Consider the following 24,238-nt stretch of genomic DNA (forward strand, 5'->3'; position numbering starts at 1 on the left):
TTTCAGTTGACCACCATCTATTTCGGTTGACCACCATCTATTTCGGTTGATGACAATGTATTTCGGTTGACCACCATCTACCTTAGTTGACCACCATCTACTTTGGTTGACCACCATCTATTTCGGTTGACCACCATCTACCTTGGTTGACCACCATCTATTTCGGTTGACCACCATCTATTTCGGTTGACCACCATCTACCTTGGTTGACCACCATCTACTTTGGTTGACCACCATCTATTTCGGTTGACCACCATCTATTTTGGTTGACCACCATGGTGTTCAGTCAAAAGTGCATTTGCTCAGCTTTATCAAAATGCAGGTGAGTAGTAATATTATGTTTTTTTAAATAGAAACAGGTATTTCTCATTTGAAACGTGTCTCAGACTAATGTTTAAAATGTTGAGGTTGCACACCTTAAGCCTCCTAGGTTGATGTTTTTGGTAATATATCTTTCTCCTGATGTGCGTACACATGCCTCCATGACAGTAGCGGTCTTGGTCTTAAAACCGGCCCGGGCATCCTATACCTAGGTCGGCCCATTATTCATTAATATGTTGCTTATTGAGAAAATAGACGAAATGCTTGAAAAAAAAAAAAAACTAAATAAAATCCACTAAAAATTATATTTATTTTCAGTAACACAAGCACATGTCATGTCTAAGAGAGTGGGTGCCTGCGCAGTTCGCTGCTTCTGGCAGCCACACCATCAATGATATCCTTAGTGTCACGTTTTACCAGGATCCCTTTTTCCACAGACATCAACATGAACGCCTCAAGATGTTCTCGTGTCATTGTACTTCGCAGATGGCTTTTGATTCTCTTCAAAGCAGAGAAAGACCACATGCCACTTGTGACACAGGCAGCATTAGCAGCAGCTTGTAGGCAAGCCCAATGCTCTTGTAGGCATCAGTGAAGAGGTTGAACTTGAGGAGCACCTTGCAGCAGCAGAGAGGACAGGCTTTACATGACTTACATGTACTTGACAGAGTCTTCCTGTCCTGTTCAGACTCACTGTCCTCCTGCACTGTATAAGCATCTGCTACTGATTGTTTCAGTGTTGACCATTGTTCTCCAAGGCTTCGCAGTTCTTTTCGTAGTTGTTCCGCAGTGACACCATCATCAAATCTCAGCAAATGTTTATGCAGCTCTTCCATAGCTCCCGATGGCACTTGATCAAAGTTCCTTGGGTGAAGAAGTGAGAGATCAGCATACAATGTTGATGTTGCTGATCTGTCAAACCGCTGCACAATGCTGCTCACAATAGTGTCCCCTATTCGGTTGTACACTTCAATGCGATACTTCTTTACTGGGTCAGAAGCTGATGTAGCCTCATCTATGGACAGTTCGCCATCAATACGTTTGTGCTGTCTTTTCCGTTTTATAGGAAGGGACTCTTCCATAACAAGTTATACATCCATTTCATCCAGCTGGTCATAAGCCCATTGAACAAACTTTGCAGCTGCATCATGACAAGCTTGGAAGCCATCCCGTAGCATCTGCATATTCTCTAGCAATTCATCCACCATCCGGTGCACAGTCAGCAGATCCAATTGCACAGTTTGTAGATACTTGGAGAGCGCTGTCATGCGGGAGAATACTTGCAGATATACTTGTGCAGTCAGAATTGTTTCAAACTGCAGGAGACTGGCAATGTATCCCTTCACCTTGGCCTTAACAGCTGCTTGGATCTGGTCAGCAACTAGTATGGCATCCTTTGACCACCATCTAGTTTCTCCGATAGTTCCCATTCGTTTCACAGTAGTGGAGTGTCGACTCCAGATGTTCATTCGCTGATAAGATTCCCGAAAGAATACTGCAATGTCATTCAGTAGTGAGAACAGTGATGCGCTTGTCACCACAACACTTGTAGCTTCGGTCACACGAGATTTAACACATGTGCGTGGCACCAAACATGGATCTGCATTGGAGCTTCCTTTGATAGCAGAGTACTGAAGCCTTTGTAGTGCCCCTGCATGTTTGCTGCACCATCAGTTGAGTTTCCAACACAGTTCTTGAGGCCAAGATTCAGTCCTACCAAGACTTCAGAAACAAGTTGCACAAAAGCTTCACCAGTAGATTCCTCACATTTCACCACCCTCACTAATCTTTCTTGGATAGTGCCAGTGCTATCAACATATCTAAGAACAACAGAGCACTGGTCTTGTGTTGAGAAGTCTTGAGTGGTATCAATTTCCACAGCAAACATGTCTGTTACTTCTTCAGAAATCCACTGACGTTATCTTATCCCGGATAACTGTGATAACATAATTCACTGTAGTTTTAGACAGCAAAGTTACCAAGGAGCCTCGACCTCGGGAACTCTTTGCCTTCTCATGTTGCTTCTTGCTGTTCTGGACAACGTGAGAGAGATGATCGGCTGTGCAGGAATCATACTTCCGAAGTAGTTTTACAACTTCCAGAAATGTACCATGGTCGATCTCCTCATTGAAGTGTGTATGCTGCTTCTTCATTACTTCCTCTGGAGCTCAGTCCCCTCTTATCAATGAGTTTGACCACATCCACAACTCTTTCCATCACTTGTCGTCTCTTTCTAACCTCATCATGATGGCTACGTGCAAGCAGGTGAGAAACGCTGGACTGTTGGCGATCTACCAGGTATGCTGTAGAGCATCTCAAATGAAAAGAAGAGCGTTCATGTTCTTCAACACATGTATGTACATGTCGCCAGTTAGTCATTCCCTCGATGAACGTGGACCAGTCTGAGGTGCTGGAAAACGCCAAGCACACTGAACAGTGAAGAGAATGATTGTCCTTGTTGTATGACAACCGCCATCTGTTTGTACCATCTTTTCGCATGAAACACCTCTTGACCACTCGGTTGTCAGTTTTTTGATTAGGGTGGTAATTCCAAAACAGCAAACAATCTTCATCTCTACATGGTTTCTTAAAGTAGTTAATCGAGGGGTATCCCTCCTCTGCAAGTGTAGCAGCTGCAGCAGGTACATCTCTTTCAGCTGACCGCACCTGTTCGTGTTCACCAATTTGCACCAATTCTGCATCTACTGATTCAGCTGCCAATTGATCATCTACCAATTCAGCTGCTGATGGTCCAGCTACCGATTCAGTATCCTTATCACCGTGTTCACTGACTTCACCAGGCCCAGTATTAGTACTCTTGAACAGATCCAAAAGGTTTCTGCACTTTGAAGCACGATCTGACAGTTTCTTTTTCTTTCGATCACGTTGCTTCTCAGCACCTCCTTTTCTTCTCTTCTGGTTTGCTTTATCCATTGTTGGTTACAGATGCAGATGCTGAAAAAAAAATTTTTTTTAGCATCGTAAGTCAGTTCGTGACATTGTTATCAATACGAGATCAGTAGTCAGTAGACCTATCTAAACTTACTTGGCCTATCGGCTCAAAATCCTTTTTACTGTTGATTTGGTAGTTTTTACAATGAAGGAAACACGTATCGGGAGTACATACGACATAGCGATTGTGAATGTAACAGCTCTGAGGCGTCTTTCGCTTCGCATCGCAGTGACAGTGAGCACCAACATGGCGGCTGTAAGACTAAAATCTGGCTTAAAACCCCCTCACCTCACCACCCAAAGCCTTCAACCAGACATATTAACATGCTCCTCCCCCTTCATTCCCGTTCTTCAAAGCAAAGCGGTAAAAATTGTTGTGTTACCATAATGTATGACGAGCAACGGTACCCGCCCTGAGGGCGGGGCTTCAATTTGGAGGCGCGATTTATATAAACATCCATTAAATATCACACACAAATCATCAAAATCTAAACAGTATTTTTAGAATTTCAATTTTAAAAACCACATCACTGTTCATATCGGTAAATATTATTCCATCGTGTTTCAAATCGTGATTAGTGATATCAACTGTACGCTTTTCTTTAGGAAAAGAATTGAATGATTTTGTCCGGTACCTCTTCTTCAGCTTAGAACTTCAGGATCGACGACATTGCTAATAAAAGTTCCTTTTCTCTCTTTGAAGTTCTTGGCAAACATTTTTATATTGTCACTGCTGCCAACGCGACGCCATGGCATTATTCATAACATTCATTCATTCATCTAATGATCATTAAACATTATTCTTACGCTCATTAAACGTTCATGAAACGATTACGAAAATAAAAACGAAAAACATTTCGAAATTACGTTCACACCGTCACATCAAACACTACCGTGAACACAAAAGTCACAAACATCGTCACAAACGTTACGTTACGTAATTCAAACCGTGAACACATCGAATATTGAGAGCCCGTTGCGCAAACGATTTGTTTTCTCTGGCACATGTTACTGGGCGAGTACCGTTGCTGGTAATTATAATGAGGCATCAGGGTGACCTTTTGACCTTTTGACATTGAGCGGGTAATCCCCCGGGATGGACGCAGAAGTTTTCCGTGACAAATATTTTTCCAGCAGTTTTAATCCAGCCCAGCGGCCCATTTTTTATCCAGCCCAGCGTCCCATTTTTTATCCAGCCCAGCGCCCCATTTTTTATCCAGCCCAGCGCCCCATTTTTTATCCAGCCCAGCGCCCCATTTTTTATCCAGCCCAGCGGCCCATTTTTTATCCAGCCCAGCGTCCCATTTTTTATCCAGCCCAGCGCCCCATTTTTTATCCAGCCCAGCGGCCCATTTTTTATCCAGCCCAGCGCCCCATTTTTTATCCAGCCCAGTGCCCCATTTTTTATCCAGCCCAGCGCCCCATTTTTTATCCAGCCCAGCACCCCATTTTTTATCCAGCCCAGCGGCCCATTTTTTATCCAGCTCAGCACCCCATTTTTTATCCAGCCCAGCGCCCCATTTTTTATCCAGCCCAGCGGCCCATTTTTTATCCAGCCCAGCGCCCCATTTTTTATCCAGCCCAGCGCCCCATTTTTTATCCAGCCCAGCGCCCCATTTTTTATCCAGCCCAGCACCCCATTTTTTATCCAGCCCAGCGGCCCATTTTTTATCCAGCTCAGCGCCCCATTTTTTATCCAGCCCAGCGCCCCATTTTTTATCCAGCCCAGTGGCCTATTTTTTATCCAGCCCAGCGCCCCATTTTTTATCCAGCCCAGCGGCCCATTTTTTTATCCAGCCCAGCGCCCCATTTTTTATCCAGCCCAGCGGCCCATTTTTTATCCAGCCCAGCGCCCCATTTTTTATCCAGCGCAGCGGTCCATTTTTTATCCAGCCCAGTGCCCCATTTTTTATCCAGCCCAGCGCCCCATTTTTTATCCAGCCCAGCGCCCCATTTTTTATCCAGCCCAGCGCCCCATTTTTTAACCAGCCCAGCGCCCCATTTTTTATCCAGCCCAGCGCCCCATTTTTTATCCAGCCCAGCACCCCATTTTTTAACCAGCCCAGCGCCCCATTTTTTATCCAGCCCAGCGGCCCATTTTTTATCCAGCCCAGCGCCCCATTTTTTATCCAGCCCAGCGCCCCATTTTTTATCCAGCCCAGCGCCCCATTTTTTATCCAGCCCAGCGCCCCATTTTTTATCCAGCCCAGCGGCCCATTTTTTATCCAGCCCAGCGGCCCATTTTTTAATCCAGCCCAGCGCCCCATTTTTTATCCAGCCCAGCGCCCCATTTTTTATCCAGCCCAGCGGCCCATTTTTTACCCAGTGGTCCCAGCCCACCGGGCATTGCCCAAATGCCCGTATGGCCAGTCCGCCCATGCTCCATGGGCAGCAGGTCGCGGGCGGATGAGCGCTTGCCCAGAAAGGTGCTCCACCACTCGAGGATCCCATTATCGAGTAAGAGACCGTGGCGGCACCAAACGTTCTTCAACTGAAAATGTCGTAGCTCGCGGTACCTGATAAATGCTCCGCACACTTTCCATACCTATAAACAAATGATACCTTCGCACACAAAACCGAAGCAATCAAAACCCACATGGACAAAGACTCAAATTAAACTCTTTCCACTTTTCCTGTACAAGTCTCATCCACAATGTTGATGCTCTTAGGTTTTGCCAAATCGGCTTCGGGAGGCAGAAAACAGCATTCTTTAGCACCTTAATGGCCTCTCACACAACCTGCACAGGTTGCACTGCCTCACACAACCTGCACAGGTTGCACTGCCTCACACAACCTGCACAGGTTGCACTGCCTCACACAACCTGCACAGGTTGCACCGTCTCCAGCACAACCTACACAGGTTGCACTGCCTCACACAACCTACACAGTTTGCACTGCCTCACACAACCTGCACAGGTTGCACCGTCTCACACACAACCTGCACAGGTTGCACCGTCTCACACAACCTGCACAGGTTGCACTGCCTCACACAACCTGCACAGGTTGCACCGCCTCACACACAACCTGCACAGGTTGCACCGTCTCACACAACCTGCACAGGTTGCACTGCCTCACACAACCTGCACAGGTTGCACCGTCTCACACACAACCTGCACAGGTTGCACCCTCTCACACAACCTGCACAGGTTGCACCGCATCACACAACCTGCACAGGTTGCACCGTCTCACACAACCTGCACAGGTTGCACTGCCTCACACAACCTGCACAGGTTGCACCGTCTCCAGCACAACCTACACAGGTTGCACTGCCTCACACAACCTGCACAGGTTGCACCGTCTCACACAAACTGCACAGGTTGCACCGCCTCACACAACCTGCACAGGTTGCACTGCCTCACACAACCTGCACAGGTTGCACTGCCTCACACAACCTACACAGGTTGTACTGCCTCACACAACCTGCACAGGTTGCACCGTCTCACACAACCTGCACAGGTTGCACCGTCTCACACAACCTGCACAGGTTGCACTGCCTCACACAACCTGCACAGGTTGCACCGTCTCCAGCACAACCTACACAGGTTGCACTGCCTCACACAACCGACACAGGTTGCACTGCCTCACACAACCTGCACAGGTTGCACTGCCTCACACAACCTGCACAGGTTGCACAATGCACTGCCTCACACAACCTGCACAGGTTGCACTGCCTCACACAACCTGCACAGGTTGCACTGCCTCACACAACCTGCACAGGTTGCACTGCCTCACACAACCTGCACAGGTTGCACTGCCTCACACAACCTGCACAGGTTGCACCGTCTCACACAACCTGCACAGGTTGCACCGTCTCACACACCTGCACAGGTTGCACCGTCTCACACACAACCTGCACAGGTTGCACTGCCTCACACACAACCTGCACAGGTTGCACTGCCTCACACAACCTGCACAGGTTGCACTGCCTCACACAACCTGCACAGGTTGCACCTGCTTCCATTGCCTTACGAGCCACATCAGACAGCCACGTTCCTAATGACGTGTTCCACAACCACCAACGAACTCGGTCCTAATGACGTGTTCCACAACCACCAACTAACTCGGTCCTAATGACGTGTTCCACAACCACCAACTAACTCGGTCCTAATGACGTGTTTCACAACCACCAACTAACTCGTTCCTAATAACGTGTTTCACAACCACCAACTAGCTCGGTCCTAATGACGTGTTTCACAACCACCAACTAACTCGGTCCTAATGACGTGTTTCACAACCACCAACTAACTCGATCCTAATGACGTGTTTCACAACCACAAACTAACTCGGTCCCAATGACGTGTTTCACAACCACCAACTAACTCGATCCTAATGACGTGTTTCACAACCACCAACTAACTCGGTCCTAATGACGTGTTTCACAACCACCAACGAACTCGATCCTAATGACGTGTTTCACAACCACCAACTAGCTCGGTCCTAATGACGTGTTCCACAACCACCAACTAGCTCGGTCCTAATGACGTGTTTCACAACCACCAACTAGCTCGGTCCTAATGACGTGTTCCACAACCACCAACTAGCTCGTTCCTGATGACGTGTTCCATAACCACCAACGAGCTCGTTCCTGATGACGTGTTCCATAACCACCAACTAGCTCGTTCCTGATGACGTGTTTCACAACCACAAACGAGCTCGGTCCTAATGACGTGTTCCACAACCACCAACTAGCTCGGTCCTAATGACGTGTTCCACAACCACCAACTAACTCGGTCCTAATGACGTGTTCCATAACCACCAACGAGCTCGGTCCTAATGACGTGTTCTACAACCACCAACTAGCTCGGTCCTAATGACGTGTTCCACAACCACCAACTAACTCGGTCCTAATGACGTGTTCCATAACCACCAACGAGCTCGTTCCTGATGACGTGTTCCATAACCACCAACTAACTCGTTCCTGATGACGTGTTCCATAACCACCAACTAACTCGGTCCTAATGACGTGTTCCACAACCACCAACAAAATCGTTCCTGATGACGTGTTCCATAACCACCAACTAACTCGTTCCTGATGACGTGTTCCACAACCACCAACTAGCTCGTTCCTGATGACGTGTTCCACAACCACCAACTAGCTCGTTCCTGATGACGTGTTCCACAATCACCAAATAGCTCGTTCCTGATGACGTGTTCCATAACCACGAACTAACTCATTCCTAATGACGTGTTCCACAACCACCAACTACCTCGTTCCTGATGACGTGTTCCATAACCACCAACTAACTCGTTCCTGATGACGTGTTCCACAACCACCAACTACCTCGTTCCTGATGACCTGTTCCACAACCACCAACTAGCTCGTTCCTGATGACGTGTTCCACAATCACCAAATAGCTCGTTCCTGATGACGTGTTCCATAACCACGAACTAGCTCGTTCCTGATGACGTGTTCCACAACCACCAACTACCTCATTCCTGATGACGTGTTCCATAACCACCAACTAGCTCGTTCCTGATGACGTGTTCCATAACCACCAACTAGCTCATTCCTGATGACGTGTTCCATAACCACCAACTAGCTCGTTCCTGATGACGTGTTCCATAACCACGAACTAGCTCGTTCCTGATGACGTGTTCCACAACCACCAACTAGCTCGTTCCTGATGACGTGTTCCACAATCACCAACTAGCTCATTCCTGATGACGTGTTCCATAACCACCAACTAGCTCGTTCCTGATGACGTGTTCCATAACCACCAACTAGCTCATTCCTGATGACGTGTTCCATAACCACCAACTAGCTCGTTCCTGATGACGTGTTCCATAACCACGAACTAGCTCGTTCCTGATGACGTGTTCCACAACCACCAACTAGCTCGTTCCTGATGACGTGTTCCATAACCACCAACTAGCTCATTCCTGATGACGTGTTCCATAACCACCAACTAGCTCGTTCCTGATGACGTGTTCCATAACCACCAACTAGCTCGTTCCTGATGACGTGTTCCACAACCACCAACTAGCTCGTTCCTGATGACGTGTTCCACAATCACCAAATAGCTCGTTCCTGATGACGTGTTCCATAACCACCAACTAGCTCATTCCTGATGACGTGTTCCATAACCACCAACTAGCTCGTTCCTGATGACGTGTTCCACAATCACCAACTAGCTCGTTCCTGATGACGTGTTCCACAACCACCAACTAGCTCGTTCCTGATGACGTGTTCCACAACCACCAACTAGCTCGTTCCTGATGACATGTTCCACAACCACCAACTAGCTCATTCCTAATGACGTGTTCCACAACCACCAACTAGCTCGTTCCTGATGACATGTTCCATAACCACCAACTAGCTCATTCCTGATGACGTGTTCCATAACCACCAACTAGCTCATTCCTGATGACGTGTTCCATAACCACCAACTAGCTCATTCCTGATGACGTGTTCCATAACCACGAACTAACTCGTTCCTGATGACGTGTTCCACAACCACCAACTACCTCGTTCCTGATGACGTGTTCCACAACCACCAACTACCTCGTTCCTGATGACGTGTTCCACAACCACCAACTAGCTCGTTCCTGATGACGTGTTCCACAACCACCAACTAGCTCGTTCCTGATGACATGTTCCACAACCACCAACTAGCTCGTTCCTGATGACGTGTTCCACAACCACCAACTAGCTCGTTCCTGATGACGTGTTCCACAACCACCAACTAGCTCGTTCCTGATGACATGTTCCACAACCACCAACTACCTCGTTCCTGATGACGTGTTCCACAACCACCAACTACCTCGTTCCTGATGACGTGTTCCACAACCACCAACTAGCTCGTTCCTGATGACGTGTTCCACAACCACCAACTAGCTCGTTCCTGATGACATGTTCCACAACCACCAACTAGCTCATTCCTAATGACGTGTTCCACAACCACCAACTAGCTCGTTCCTGATGACATGTTCCATAACCACCAACTAGCTCATTCCTGATGACGTGTTCCATAACCACCAACTAGCTCATTCCTGATGACGTGTTCCATAACCACCAACTAGCTCATTCCTGATGACGTGTTCCATAACCACGAACTAACTCGTTCCTGATGACGTGTTCCACAACCACCAACTAGCTCGTTCCTGATGACGTGTTCCACAACCACCAACTACCTCGTTCCTGATGACCTGTTCCACAACCACCAACTACCTCGTTCCTAATATGATTACAAGAGCTTGGCATGACGAAAGGAAAATGCTTCTTTATTGTAAAATGTCTGGTGCACTCACTCACCTGAGTCCCGGTAAATAGTGCTGCCATTGTGTAATGGTTATGCCATTATTCACGTGAAATGGACATCATACGTATGACGTCACCGGTCAGTGTGACGCTCTCCGCGCCATCGTCGCTTCGTGAGCACTCAGACCGTGATGTCCGGAGAAGACGGCGCCTTTGGATTCTTGGAGTACAAGTACAACCTGAAAGGTAAAAATGGATGTACTTGGAAAGTAGCAAAAACAAGGCGTCATGGCGTCGCCCACGTGCTCTGTGGACATTTCAATCCACACTTTCCAGGTTCGAGGCAAAAAAAAGGAGCATTAACCAACGAGCAGAATTCCATGTCCCAAACATAATCGATTGACAAATAGAGGAAAGCGAAACATGAGCTCCGTGTGCACAAGCAAGCTCGGATCGGGAGAGGAATACTGATCAGGAGAAGCTGCTCTTTGTTGCGAGTAACACGTAATAACCTCGGAATTCGCCATCATGGTTTGGGGCCCCCGAGGCACAACCTGCACGACTCCGTTTGCTGATTTATTGACAACTTTTCCAGCTTCAGGGAAATCTGGACCAGTGGTTGCAGGTGACGTGGAAAAGTTCCACCCAACCTGGTCTACATGAAAGGTTGTGGAAAGTGATTTTCTACACAAACCACCAAACATTACCACCATTGTTGTGGAAAGTGATTTTCTACACAAACCACCAAACATTACCACCATTGTTGTGGAAAGTGATTTTCTACACAAACCACCAAACTTTAACACTATTGTTGTGGAAAGTGGTTTTCTACACAAACCACCAAACTTTAACACTATTGTTGTGGAAAGTGGTTTTCTACACAAACCACCAAACTTTAACACTATTGTTGTGGAAAGTGGTTTTCTACACAAACCACCAAACTTTAACACTATTGTTGTGGAAAGTGGTTTTCTACACAAACCACCAAACTTTAACACTATTGTTGTGGAACGTGGTTTTCTACACAAACCACCAAACTTTAACACTATTGTTGTGGAACGTGGTTTTCTACACAAACCACCAAATTTTAACACTATTGTTGTGGAAAGTGGTTTTCTACACAAACCACCAAACTTTAACACTATTGTTGTGGAAAGTGGTTTTCTACACGAACCACCAAACTTTAACACTATTGTTGTGGAAAGTGGTTTTCTACACAAACCACCAAACTTTAACACTATTGTTGTGGAAAGTGGTTTTCTACACAAACCACCAAACTTTAACACTATTGTTGTGGAAAGTGGTTTTCTACACAAACCACCAAACTTTAACACTATTGTTGTGGAAAGTGGTTTTCTACACAAACCACCAAACTTTAACACTATTGTTGTGGAAAGTGATTTTCTACACAAACCACCAAACTTTAACACTATTGTTGTGGAAAGTGATTTTCTACACAAACCACCAAACATTACCACGATTGTTGTGGAAAGTGGTTTTCTACACAAACCACCAAGCATTACCACCATTGTTGTGGAAAGTGGTTTTCTACACAAACCACCAAACATTACCACTATTGTTGTGGAAAGTGGTTTTCTACACAAACCACCAAGCATTACCACCATTGTTGTGGAAAGTGGTTTTCTACACAAACCACCAAACATTACCACTATTGTTGTGGAAAGTGGTTTTCTACACAAACCACCAAGCATTACCACCATTGTTGTGGAAAGTGGTTTTCTACACAAACCACCAAACATTACCACGATTGTTGTGGAAAGTGGTTTTCTACACAAACCACCAAACTTTAACACTGTTGTTGTGGAAAGTGGTTTTCTACACAAACCACCAAACTTTAACACTATTGTTGTGGAAAGTGGTTTTCTACACAAACCACCAAACTTTAACACTATTGTTGTGGAAAGTGGTTTTTCTACACAAACCACCAAGCATTACCACTATTGTTGTGGAAAGTGGTTTTCTACATGAACCACCAAACTTTAACACTATTGTTGTGGAAAGTGGTTTTCTACACAAACCACCAAACTTTAACACTATTGTTGTGGAAAGTGGTTTTCTACACAAACCACCAAACTTTAACACTATTGTTGTGGAAAGTGGTTTTTCTACACAAACCACCAAGCATTACCACTATTGTTGTGGAAAGTGGTTTTCTACACGAACCACCAAACTTTAACACTATTGTTGTGGAAAGTGGTTTTCTACACAAACCACCAAACTTTAACACTATTGTTGTGGAAAGTGGTTTTCTACACGAACCACCAAACTTTAACACTATTGTTGTGGAAAGTGATTTTCTACACAAAACCACCAAACTTTAACACTATTGTTGTGGAAAGTGGTTTTCTACACAAACCACCAAATTTTAACACTATTGTTGTGGAAAGTGGTTTTCTACACAAACCACCAAACTTTAACACTATTGTTGTGGAAAGTGGTTTTCTACACAAACCACCAAACTTTAACACTTGTTGTGGAAAGTGGTTTTCTACACAAACCACCAAACTTTAACACCATTGTTGTGGAAAGTGGTTTTCTACACAAACCACCAAACTTTAACACTTGTTGTGGAAAGTGGTTTTCGACACAAACCACCAAATTTTAACACTATTGTTGTGGAAAGTGGTTTTCTACACAAACCACCAAACTTTAACACTTGTTGTGGAAAGTGGTTTTCTACACAAACCACCAAACTTTAACACTATTGTTGTGGAAAGTGGTTTTCTACACAAACCACCAAACTTTAACACTATTGTTGTGGAAAGTGGTTTTCTACACAAACCACCAAACTTTAACACTATTGTTGTGGAAGTGGTTTTCTACACAAACCACCAAACTTTAACACTATTGTTGTGGAAAGTGGTTTTCTACACAAACCACCAAACTTTAACACTATTGTTGTGGAAAGTGGTTTTCTACACAAACCACCAAACTTTAACACTATTGTTGTGGAAAGTGGTTTTCTACACAAACCACCAAACTTTAACACTATTGTTGTGGAAAGTGGTTTTCTACACAAACCACCAAACTTTAACACTATTGTTGTGGAAACTGATTTTCTACACAAACCACCAAGCATTACCACTATTGTTGTGGAAAGTGGTTTTCTACACAAACCACGAAGCATTACCACGATTGTTGTGGAAAGTGGTTTTCTACACAAACCACCAAACTTTAACACTATTGTTGTGGAAAGTGGTTTTCTACACAAACCACAAAGCATTACCACGATTGTTGTGGAAAGTGGTTTTCTACACAAACCACCAAACATTACCACTATTGTTGTGGAAAGTGGTTTTCTACACAAACCACGAAGCATTACCACGATTGTTGTGGAAAGTGGTTTTCTACACAAACCACCAAATTTTAACACTATTGTTGTGGAAAGTGGTTTTCTACACAAACCACAAAGCATTACCACGATTGTTGTGGAAAGTGGTTTTCTACACAAACCACCAAACATTACCACTATTGTTGTGGAAAGTGGTTTTCTACACAAACCACCAAGCATTACCACTATTGTTGTGGAAAGTGGTTTTCTACACAAACCACCAAGCATTACCACTATTGTTGTGGAAAGTGGTTTTCTACACAAACCACCAAACTTTAACACTATTGTTGTGGAAAGTGGTTTTCTACACAAACCACCAAACTTTAACACTATTGTTGTGGAAAGTGGTTTTCTACACAAACCACCAAACTTTAACACTTTTGTTGTGGAAAGTGGTTTTCTACACAAACCACCAAACTTTAACACTATTGGTGTGGAAAGTGGTTTTCTACACAAACCACCAAACTTTAACACTATTGTTGTGGAAAGTGGTTTTCTACACAAACCACCACACTTTAACACTATTGTTGTGGAAAGTGGTTTTCTACGCAAACCACCAAGCATTACCACGATTGTTGTGGAAAGTGGTTTTCTACACAAACCACCAAATTTTAACACTATTGTTGTGGAAAGTGGTTTTCTACACAAACCACCAAACTTTACCACTATTGTTGTGGAAACTGGTTTTCTACACAAACCACCAAATTTTAACACTATTGTTGTGGAAAGTGGTTTTCTACACGATCCACCAAACTTTAACACTATTGTTGTGGAAAGTGGTTTTCTACACAAACCACCAAACTTTAACACTATTGTTGTGGAAAGTGGTTTTCTACACAAACCACCAAACTTTAACACTATTGTTGTGGAAAGTGGTTTTCTACACAAACCACCAAGCATTACCACTATTGTTGTGGAAAGTGATTTTCTACACAAACCACCAAGCATTACCACTATTGTTGTGGAAAGTGATTTTCTACACAAACCACCAAGCATTACCACTATTGTTGTGGAAAGTGGTTTTCTACACAAACCACCAAACTTTAACACTATTGTTGTGGAAAGTGGTTTTCTACACAAACCACCAAACTTTAACACTATTGTTGTGGAAAGTGGTTTTCTACACAAACCACCAAGCATTACCACTATTGTTGTGGAAAGTGGTTTTCTTCACAAACCACCAAACTTTAACACTATTGTTGTGGAAAGTGGTTTTCTACACGAACCACCAAACTTTAACACTATTGTTGTGGAAAGTGGTTTTCTACACAAACCACCAAACTTTAACACTATTGTTGTGGAAAGTGGTTTTCTACACGAACCACCAAACTTTAACACTATTGTTGTGGAAAGTGATTTTCTACACAAACCACCAAACTTTAACACTATTGTTGTGGAAAGTGGTTTTCTACACAAACCACCAAATTTTAACACTATTGTTGTGGAAACTGATTTTCGACACAAACCACCAAACTTTAACACTTGTTGTGGAAAGTGGTTTTCTACACAAACCACCAAACTTTAACACTATTGTTGTGGAAAGTGATTTTCTACACAAACCACCAAACTTTAACACTATTGTTGTGGAAACTGATTTTCTACACAAACCACCAAACTTTAACACTATTGTTGTGGAAAGTGGTTTTCTACACAAACCACCAAACTTTAACACTATTGTTGTGGAAAGTGGTTTTCTACACGAACCACCAAACTTTAACACTTGTTGTGGAAACTGATTTTCTACACAAACCACCAAACTTTAGCACTATTGTTGTGGAAAGTGGTTTTCTACACAAACCACCAAACTTTAACACTTGTTGTGGAAAGTGGTTTTCTACACAAACCACCAAATTTTAACACTATTGTTGTGGAAACTGATTTTCTACACAAACCACCAAACTTTAACACTTGTTGTGGAAAGTGGTTTTCTACACGAACCACCAAACTTTAACACTTGTTGTGGAAAGTGGTTTTCTACACAAACCACCAAACTTTACCACGATTGTTGTGGAAAGTGGTTTTCTACACAAACCACCAAATTTTAACACTATTGTTGTGGAAAGTGGTTTTCTACACGAACCACCAAACTTTAACACTTGTTGTGGAAAGTGGTTTTCTACACAAACCACCAAACTTTAACACTTGTTGTGGAAAGTGGTTTTCTACACAAACCACCAAACTTTACCACGATTGTTGTGGAAAGTGGTTTTCTACACAAACCACCAAATTTTAACACTATTGTTGTGGAAAGTGGTTTTCTACACAAAACCACCAAACTTTAACACTATTGTTGTGGAAAGTGGATTTCTACACAAACCACCAAATTTTAACACTATTGTTGTGGAAAGTGGTTTTCTACACAAACCACCAAACTTTAACACTATTGTTGTGGAAAGTGGTTTTCTACACAAACCACCAAACTTTAACACTATTGTTGTGGAAACTGATTTTCTACACAAACCACCAAATTTTGACACTATTGTTGTGGAAAGTGGTTTTCTACACAAACCACCAAACTTTAACACTATTGTTGTGGAAAGTGATTTTCTACACAAACCACCAAACTTTAACACTTGTTGTGGAAAGTGGTTTTCTACACAAACCACCAAACTTTAACACCATTGTTGTGGAAAGTGGTTTTCTACACAAACCACCAAACTTTAACACTTGTTGTGGAAAGTGGTTTTCTACACAAACCACCAAATTTTAACACTATTGTTGTGGAACGTGGTTTTCTACACAAACCACCAAACTTTAACACTTGTTGTGGAAAGTGGTTTTCTACACAAACCACCAAATTTTAACACTATTGTTGTGGAAAGTGGTTTTCTACACAAACCACCAAACTTTAACACTATTGTTGTGGAAAGTGGTTTTCTACACAAACCACCAAATTTTAACACTATTGTTGTGGAAAGTGGTTTTCTACACAAACCACCAAATTTTAACACTATTGTTGTGGAAAGTGGTTTTCTACACAAACCACCAAACTTTAACACTATTGTTGTGGAAAGTGGTTTTCTACACAAACCACCAAACTTTAACACTATTGTTGTGGAAACTGATTTTCTACACAAACCACCAAATTTTAACACTATTGTTGTGGAAAGTGGTTTTCCACACAAACCACCAAACTTTAACACTATTGTTGTGGAAAGTGGTTTTCTACACAAACCACCAAACTTTAACACTATTGTTGTGGAAAGTGGTTTTCTACACAAACCACCAAACTTTAACACTATTGTTGTGGAAACTGATTTTCTACACAAACCACCAAACTTTAACACTTGTTGTGGAAAGTGGTTTTCTACACAAACCACCAAACTTTAACACTATTGTTGTGGAAAGTGGTTTTCTACACAAACCACCAAACTTTAACACTATTGTTGTGGAAAGTGGTTTTCTACACAAACCACCAAACTTTAACACTATTGTTGTGGAAAGTGGTTTTCTACACAAACCACCAAACTTTAACACTATTGTTGTGGAAAGTGGTTTTCTACACAAACCACCAAACTTTAACACTATTGTTGTGGAAACTGATTTTCTACACAAACCACCAAGCATTACCACTATTGTTGTGGAAAGTGGTTTTCTACACAAACCACGAAGCATTACCACGATTGTTGTGGAAAGTGGTTTTCTACACAAACCACCAAACTTTAACACTATTGTTGTGGAAAGTGGTTTTCTACACAAACCACAAAGCATTACCACGATTGTTGTGGAAAGTGGTTTTCTACACAAACCACCAAACATTACCACTATTGTTGTGGAAAGTGGTTTTCTACACAAACCACGAAGCATTACCACGATTGTTGTGGAAAGTGGTTTTCTACACAAACCACCAAATTTTAACACTATTGTTGTGGAAAGTGGTTTTCTACACAAACCACAAAGCATTACCACGATTGTTGTGGAAAGTGGTTTTCTACACAAACCACCAAACATTACCACTATTGTTGTGGAAAGTGGTTTTCTACACAAACCACCAAACTTTAACACTATTGTTGTGGAAAGTGGTTTTCTACACAAACCACCAAACTTTAACACTATTGTTGTGGAAACTGGTTTTCTACACAAACCACCAAACTTTAACACTATTGTTGTGGAAAGTGGTTTTCTACACAAACCACCAAGCATTACCACTATTGTTGTGGAAAGTGGTTTTCTACACAAACCACCAAGCATTACCACTATTGTTGTGGAAAGTGGTTTTCTACACAAACCACCAAACTTTAACACTATTGTTGTGGAAAGTGGTTTTCTACACAAACCACCAAACTTTAACACTATTGTTGTGGAAAGTGGTTTTCTACACAAACCACCAAACTTTAACACTATTGTTGTGGAAAGTGGTTTTCTACACAAACCACCAAACTTTAACACTTTTGTTGTGGAAAGTGGTTTTCTACACAAACCACCAAACTTTAACACTATTGTTGTGGAAAGTGGTTTTCTACACAAACCACCAAACTTTAACACTATTGTTGTGGAAAGTGGTTTTCTACACAAACCACCAAACTTTAACACTATTGTTGTGGAAAGTGGTTTTCTACGCAAACCACCAAGCATTACCACGATTGTTGTGGAAAGTGGTTTTCTACACAAACCACCAAATTTTAACACTATTGTTGTGGAAAGTGGTTTTCTACACAAACCACCAAACTTTACCACTATTGTTGTGGAAACTGGTTTTCTACGCAAACCACCAAATTTTAACACTATTGTTGTGGAAAGTGGTTTTCTACACGATCCACCAAACTTTAACACTATTGTTGTGGAAAGTGGTTTTCTACACAAACCACCAAACTTTAACACTATTGTTGTGGAAAGTGGTTTTCTACACAAACCACCAAACTTTAACACTATTGTTGTGGAAAGTGGTTTTCTACACAAACCACCAAGCATTACCACTATTGTTGTGGAAAGTGGTTTTCTACACAAACCACCAAGCATTACCACTATTGTTGTGGAAAGTGGTTTTCTACACAAACCACCAAGCATTACCACTATTGTTGTGGAAAGTGGTTTTCTACACAAACCACCAAGCATTACCACTATTGTTGTGGAAAGTGGTTTTCTACACAAACCACCAAGCATTACCACTATTGTTGTGGAAAGTGATTTTCTACACAAACCACCAAGCATTACCACTATTGTTGTGGAAAGTGGTTTTCTACACAAACCACCAAACTTTAACACTATTGTTGTGGAAAGTGGTTTTCTACACAAACCACCAAACTTTAACACTATTGTTGTGGAAAGTGGTTTTCTACACAAACCACCAAGCATTACCACTATTGTTGTGGAAAGTGGTTTTCTTCACAAACCACCAAACTTTAACACTATTGTTGTGGAAAGTGGTTTTCTACACGAACCACCAAACTTTAACACTATTGTTGTGGAAAGTGGTTTTCTACACAAACCACCAAACTTTAACACTTTTGTTGTGGAAAGTGGTTTTCTACACAAACCACCAAACTTTAACACTATTGTTGTGGAAAGTGGTTTTCTACACAAACCACCAAACTTTAACACTATTGTTGTGGAAAGTGGTTTTCTACACAAACCACCAAACTTTAACACTATTGTTGTGGAAAGTGGTTTTCTACACAAACCACCAAACTTTAACACTATTGTTGTGGAAAGTGGTTTTCTACACAAACCACCAAGCATTACCACGATTGTTGTGGAAAGTGGTTTTCTACACGAACCACCAAACTTTAACACTATTGTTGTGGAAAGTGGTTTTCTACACAAACCACCAAACTTTAACACTATTGTTGTGGAAAGTGGTTTTCTACACAAACCACCAAACTTTAACACTTGTTGTGGAAAGTGGTTTTCTACACAAACCACCAAATTTTAACACTATTGTTGTGGAAAGTGGTTTTCTACACAAAACCACCAAATTTTAACACTATTGTTGTGGAAAGTGGTTTTCTACACAAACCACCAAACTTTAACACTATTGTTGTGGAAAGTGGTTTTCTACACAAACCACCAAACTTTAACACTATTGTTGTGGAAACTGATTTTCTACACAAACCACCAAATTTTAACACTATTGTTGTGGAAAGTGGTTTTCTACACAAACCACCAAACTTTAACACTTGTTGTGGAAAGTGGTTTTCTACACAAACCACCAAACTTTAACACTATTGTTGTGGAAAGTGATTTTCTACACAAACCACCAAACTTTAACACTTGTTGTGGAAAGTGGTTTTCTACACAAACCACCAAACTTTAACACCATTGTTGTGGAAAGTGGTTTTCTACACAAACCACCAAGCATTACCACGATTGTTGTGGAAAGTGGTTTTCTACACAAACCACCAAACTTTAACACTGTTGTTGTGGAAAGTGGTTTTCTACACAAACCACCAAACTTTAACACTGTTGTTGTGGAAAGTGGTTTTCTACACAAACCACCAAACATTACCACGATTGTTGTGGAAAGTGGTTTTCTACACAAACCACCAAACTTTAACACTGTTGTTGTGGAAAGTGGTTTTCTACACAAACCACCAAACTTTAACACTGTTGTTGTGGAAAGTGGTTTTCTACACAAACCACCAAACTTTAACACTATTGTTGTGGAAAGTGGTTTTCTACACAAACCACCAAACTTTAACACTATTGTTGTGGAAAGTGGTTTTCTACACAAACCACCAAACTTTAACACTGTTGTTGTGGAAAGTGATTTTCTACACAAACCACCAAACTTTAACACTATTGTTGTGGAAAGTGGTTTTCTACACAAACCACCAAACATTACCACTATTGTTGTGGAAAGTGGTTTTCTACACAAACCACCAAGCATTACCACCATTGTTGTGGAAAGTGGTTTTCTACACAAACCACCAAACATTACCACTATTTTTGTGGAAAGTGGTTTTCTACACAAACCACCAAACATTACCACTATTTTTGTGGAAAGTGGTTTTCTACACAAACCACCAAACATTACCACTATTGTTGTGGAAAGTGGTTTTCTACACAAACCACCAAGCATTACCACCATTGTTGTGGAAAGTGGTTTTCTACACAAACCACCAAACATTACCACGATTGTTGTGGAAAGTGGTTTTCTACACAAACCACCAAACTTTAACACTATTGTTGTGGAAAGTGGTTTTCTACACAAACCACCAAACTTTAACACTGTTGTTGTGGAAAGTGGTTTTCTACACAAACAACCAAACTTTAACACTATTGTTGTGGAAAGTGGTTTTCTACACAAACCACCAAACTTTAACACTATTGTTGTGGAAAGTGGTTTTCTACACAAACCACCAAGCATTACCACTATTGTTGTGGAAAGTGGTTTTCTACACGAACCACCAAACTTTAACACTATTGTTGTGGAAAGTGGTTTTCTACACAAACCACCAAACATTACCACGATTGTTGTGGAAAGTGGTTTTCTACACAAACCACCAAACTTTAACACTGTTGTTGTGGAAAGTGGTTTTCTACACAAACCACCAAACATTACCACGATTGTTGTGGAAAGTGGTTTTCTACACAAACCACCAAACTTTAACACTGTTTTTGTGGAAAGTGGTTTTCTACACAAACCACCAAACTTTAACACTGTTGTTGTGGAAAGTGGTTTTCTACACAAACCACCAAACTTTAACACTATTGTTGTGGAAAGTGGTTTTCTACACAAACCACCAAACTTTAACACTATTGTTGTGGAAAGTGGTTTTCTACACAAACCACCAAACTTTAACACTGTTGTTGTGGAAAGTGATTTTCTACACAAACCACCAAACTTTAACACTATTGTTGTGGAAAGTGGTTTTCTACACAAACCACCAAACATTACCACTATTGTTGTGGAAAGTGGTTTTCTACACAAACCACCAAGCATTACCACCATTGTTGTGGAAAGTGGTTTTCTACACAAACCACCAAACATTACCACTATTGTTGTGGAAAGTGGTTTTCTACACAAACCACCAAACATTACCACTATTGTTGTGGAAAGTGGTTTTCTACACAAACCACCAAGCATTACCACTATTGTTGTGGAAAGTGATTTTCTACACAAACCACCAAGCATTACCACCATTGTTGTGGAAAGTGGTTTTCTACACAAACCACCAAACATTACCACTATTGTTGTGGAAAGTGGTTTTCTACACAAACCACCAAACATTACCACTATTGTTGTGGAAAGTGGTTTTCTACACAAACCACCAAGCATTACCACCATTGTTGTGGAAAGTGGTTTTCTACACAAACCACCAAACTTTAACACTATTGTTGAGGAAAGTGGTTTTCTACACAAACCACCAAACTTTAACACTATTGTTGTGGAAAGTGGTTTTCTACACAAACCACCAAGCATTACCACTATTGTTGTGGAAAGTGGTTTTCTTCACAAACCACCAAACTTTAACACTATTGTTGTGGAAAGTGGTTTTCTACACGACCACCAAACTTTAACACTATTGTTGTGGAAAGTGGTTTTCTACACAAACCACCAAACTTTAACACTATTGTTGTGGAAAGTGGTTTTCTACACGAACCACCAAACTTTAACACTATTGTTGTGGAAAGTGATTTTCTACACAAACCACCAAACTTTAACACTATTGTTGTGGAAAGTGGTTTTCTACACAAACCACCAAATTTTAACACTATTGTTGTGGAAACTGATTTTCTACACAAACCACCAAACTTTAACACTATTGTTGTGGAAAGTGGTTTTCTACACGAACCACCAAACTTTAACACTTGTTGTGGAAACTGATTTTCTACACAAACCACCAAACTTTAACACTGTTGTTGTGGAAAGTGGTTTTCTACACAAACCACCAAACTTTAACACTTGTTGTGGAAAGTGGTTTTCTACACAAACCACCAAATTTTAACACTATTGTTGTGGAAAGTGGTTTTCTACACAAAACCACCAAATTTTAACACTATTGTTGTGGAAAGTGGTTTTCTACACAAACCACCAAACTTTAACACTATTGTTGTGGAAAGTGGTTTTCTACACAAACCACCAAATTTTAACACTATTGTTGTGGAAAGTGGTTTTCTACACAAACCACCAAACTTTAACACTTGTTGTGGAAAGTGGTTTTCTACACAAACCACCAAACTTTAACACTATTGTTGTGGAAAGTGATTTACTACACAAACCACCAAACTTTAACACTTGTTGTGGAAAGTGGTTTTCTACACAAAGCACCAAACTTTAACACTATTGTTGTGGAAAGTGGTTTTCTACACAAACCACCAAGCATTACCACCATTGTTGTGGAAAGTGGTTTTCTACACAAACCACCAAACTTTAACACTTGTTGTGGAAAGTGGTTTTCTACACAAACCACCAAGCATTACCACCATTGTTGTGGAAAGTGGTTTTCTACACAAACCACCAAACTTTAACACTATTGTTGTGGAAAGTGGTTTTCTTCACAAACCACCAAACTTTAACACTATTGTTGTGGAAAGTGGTTTTCTACACAAACCACCAAGCATTACCACTATTGTTGTGGAAAGTGGTTTTCTACACGAACCACCAAACATTACCACTATTGTTGTGGAAAGTGGTTTTCTACACAAACCACCAAACTTTAACACTATTGTTGTGGAAAGTGATTTTCTACACAAACCACCAAACTTTAACACTATTGTTGTGGAAAGTGGTTTTCTACACAAACCACCAAACTTTAACACTATTGTTGTGGAAAGTGGTTTTCTACACAAACCACCAAACATTACCACGATTGTTGTGGAAAGTGGTTTTCTACACAAACCACCAAACATTACCACGATTGTTGTGGAAAGTGGTTTTCTACACAAACCACCAAACATTACCACGATTGTTGTGGAAAGTGGTTTTCTACACAAACCACCAAACTTTAACACTGTTGTTGTGGAAAGTGGTTTTCTACACAAACCACCAAACTTTAACACTATTGTTGTGGAAAGTGGTTTTCTACACAAACCACCAAACTTTAACACTATTGTTGTGGAAAGTGGTTTTCTACACAAACCACCAAGCATTACCACTATTGTTGTGGAAAGTGGTTTTCTACACGAACCACCAAACATTACCACTATTGTTGTGGAAAGTGGTTTTCTACACAAACCACCAAACTTTAACACTATTGTTGTGGAAAGTGATTTTCTACACAAACCACCAAACTTTAACACTATTGTTGTGGAAAGTGGTTTTCTACACAAACCACCAAACTTTAACACTATTGTTGTGGAAAGTGGTTTTCTACACAAACCACCAAACATTACCACGATTGTTGTGGAAAGTGGTTTTCTACACGAACCACCAAACTTTAACACTATTGTTGTGGAAAGTGGTTTTCTACACAAACCACCAAACTTTAACACTATTGTTGTGGAAAGTGGTTTTCTACACAAACCACCAAACT

At 41.7% G+C, this 24,238-nt stretch overlaps 1 protein-coding gene across 1 annotated transcript; it reads right to left on the reverse strand.

Annotated features, from left to right (window-relative positions):
* Positions 1 to 619: 619 nt before the first annotated feature.
* LOC137422430 (uncharacterized) lies at positions 620 to 11,166 on the reverse strand. Its single transcript, XM_068109187.2, has 2 exons — positions 10,526 to 11,166; positions 620 to 3,276 (listed from the first exon to the last, which is right to left on the reverse strand). The coding sequence occupies exon 2, from the start codon at positions 3,253 to 3,255 to the stop codon at positions 2,446 to 2,448; it is 810 nt and encodes a 269-aa protein (XP_067965288.2). The 5' UTR covers positions 3,256 to 3,276; positions 10,526 to 11,166; the 3' UTR covers positions 620 to 2,445.
* Positions 11,167 to 24,238: the final 13,072 nt, after the last annotated feature.

This window comes from Myxine glutinosa, chromosome 2 (genome assembly GCF_964187855.1).
Source record: "Myxine glutinosa chromosome 2, kmMyxGlut1.1, whole genome shotgun sequence".
NCBI lineage: Eukaryota > Metazoa > Chordata > Myxini > Myxiniformes > Myxinidae > Myxine > Myxine glutinosa.

Bases quoted from the DNA above. Each gene is read 5' to 3' on its own strand.
- LOC137422430 (XM_068109187.2), bottom strand. From the start codon at position 3,255: ATGGATAAAGCAAACCAGAAGAGAAGAAAAGGAGGTGCTGAGAAGCAA.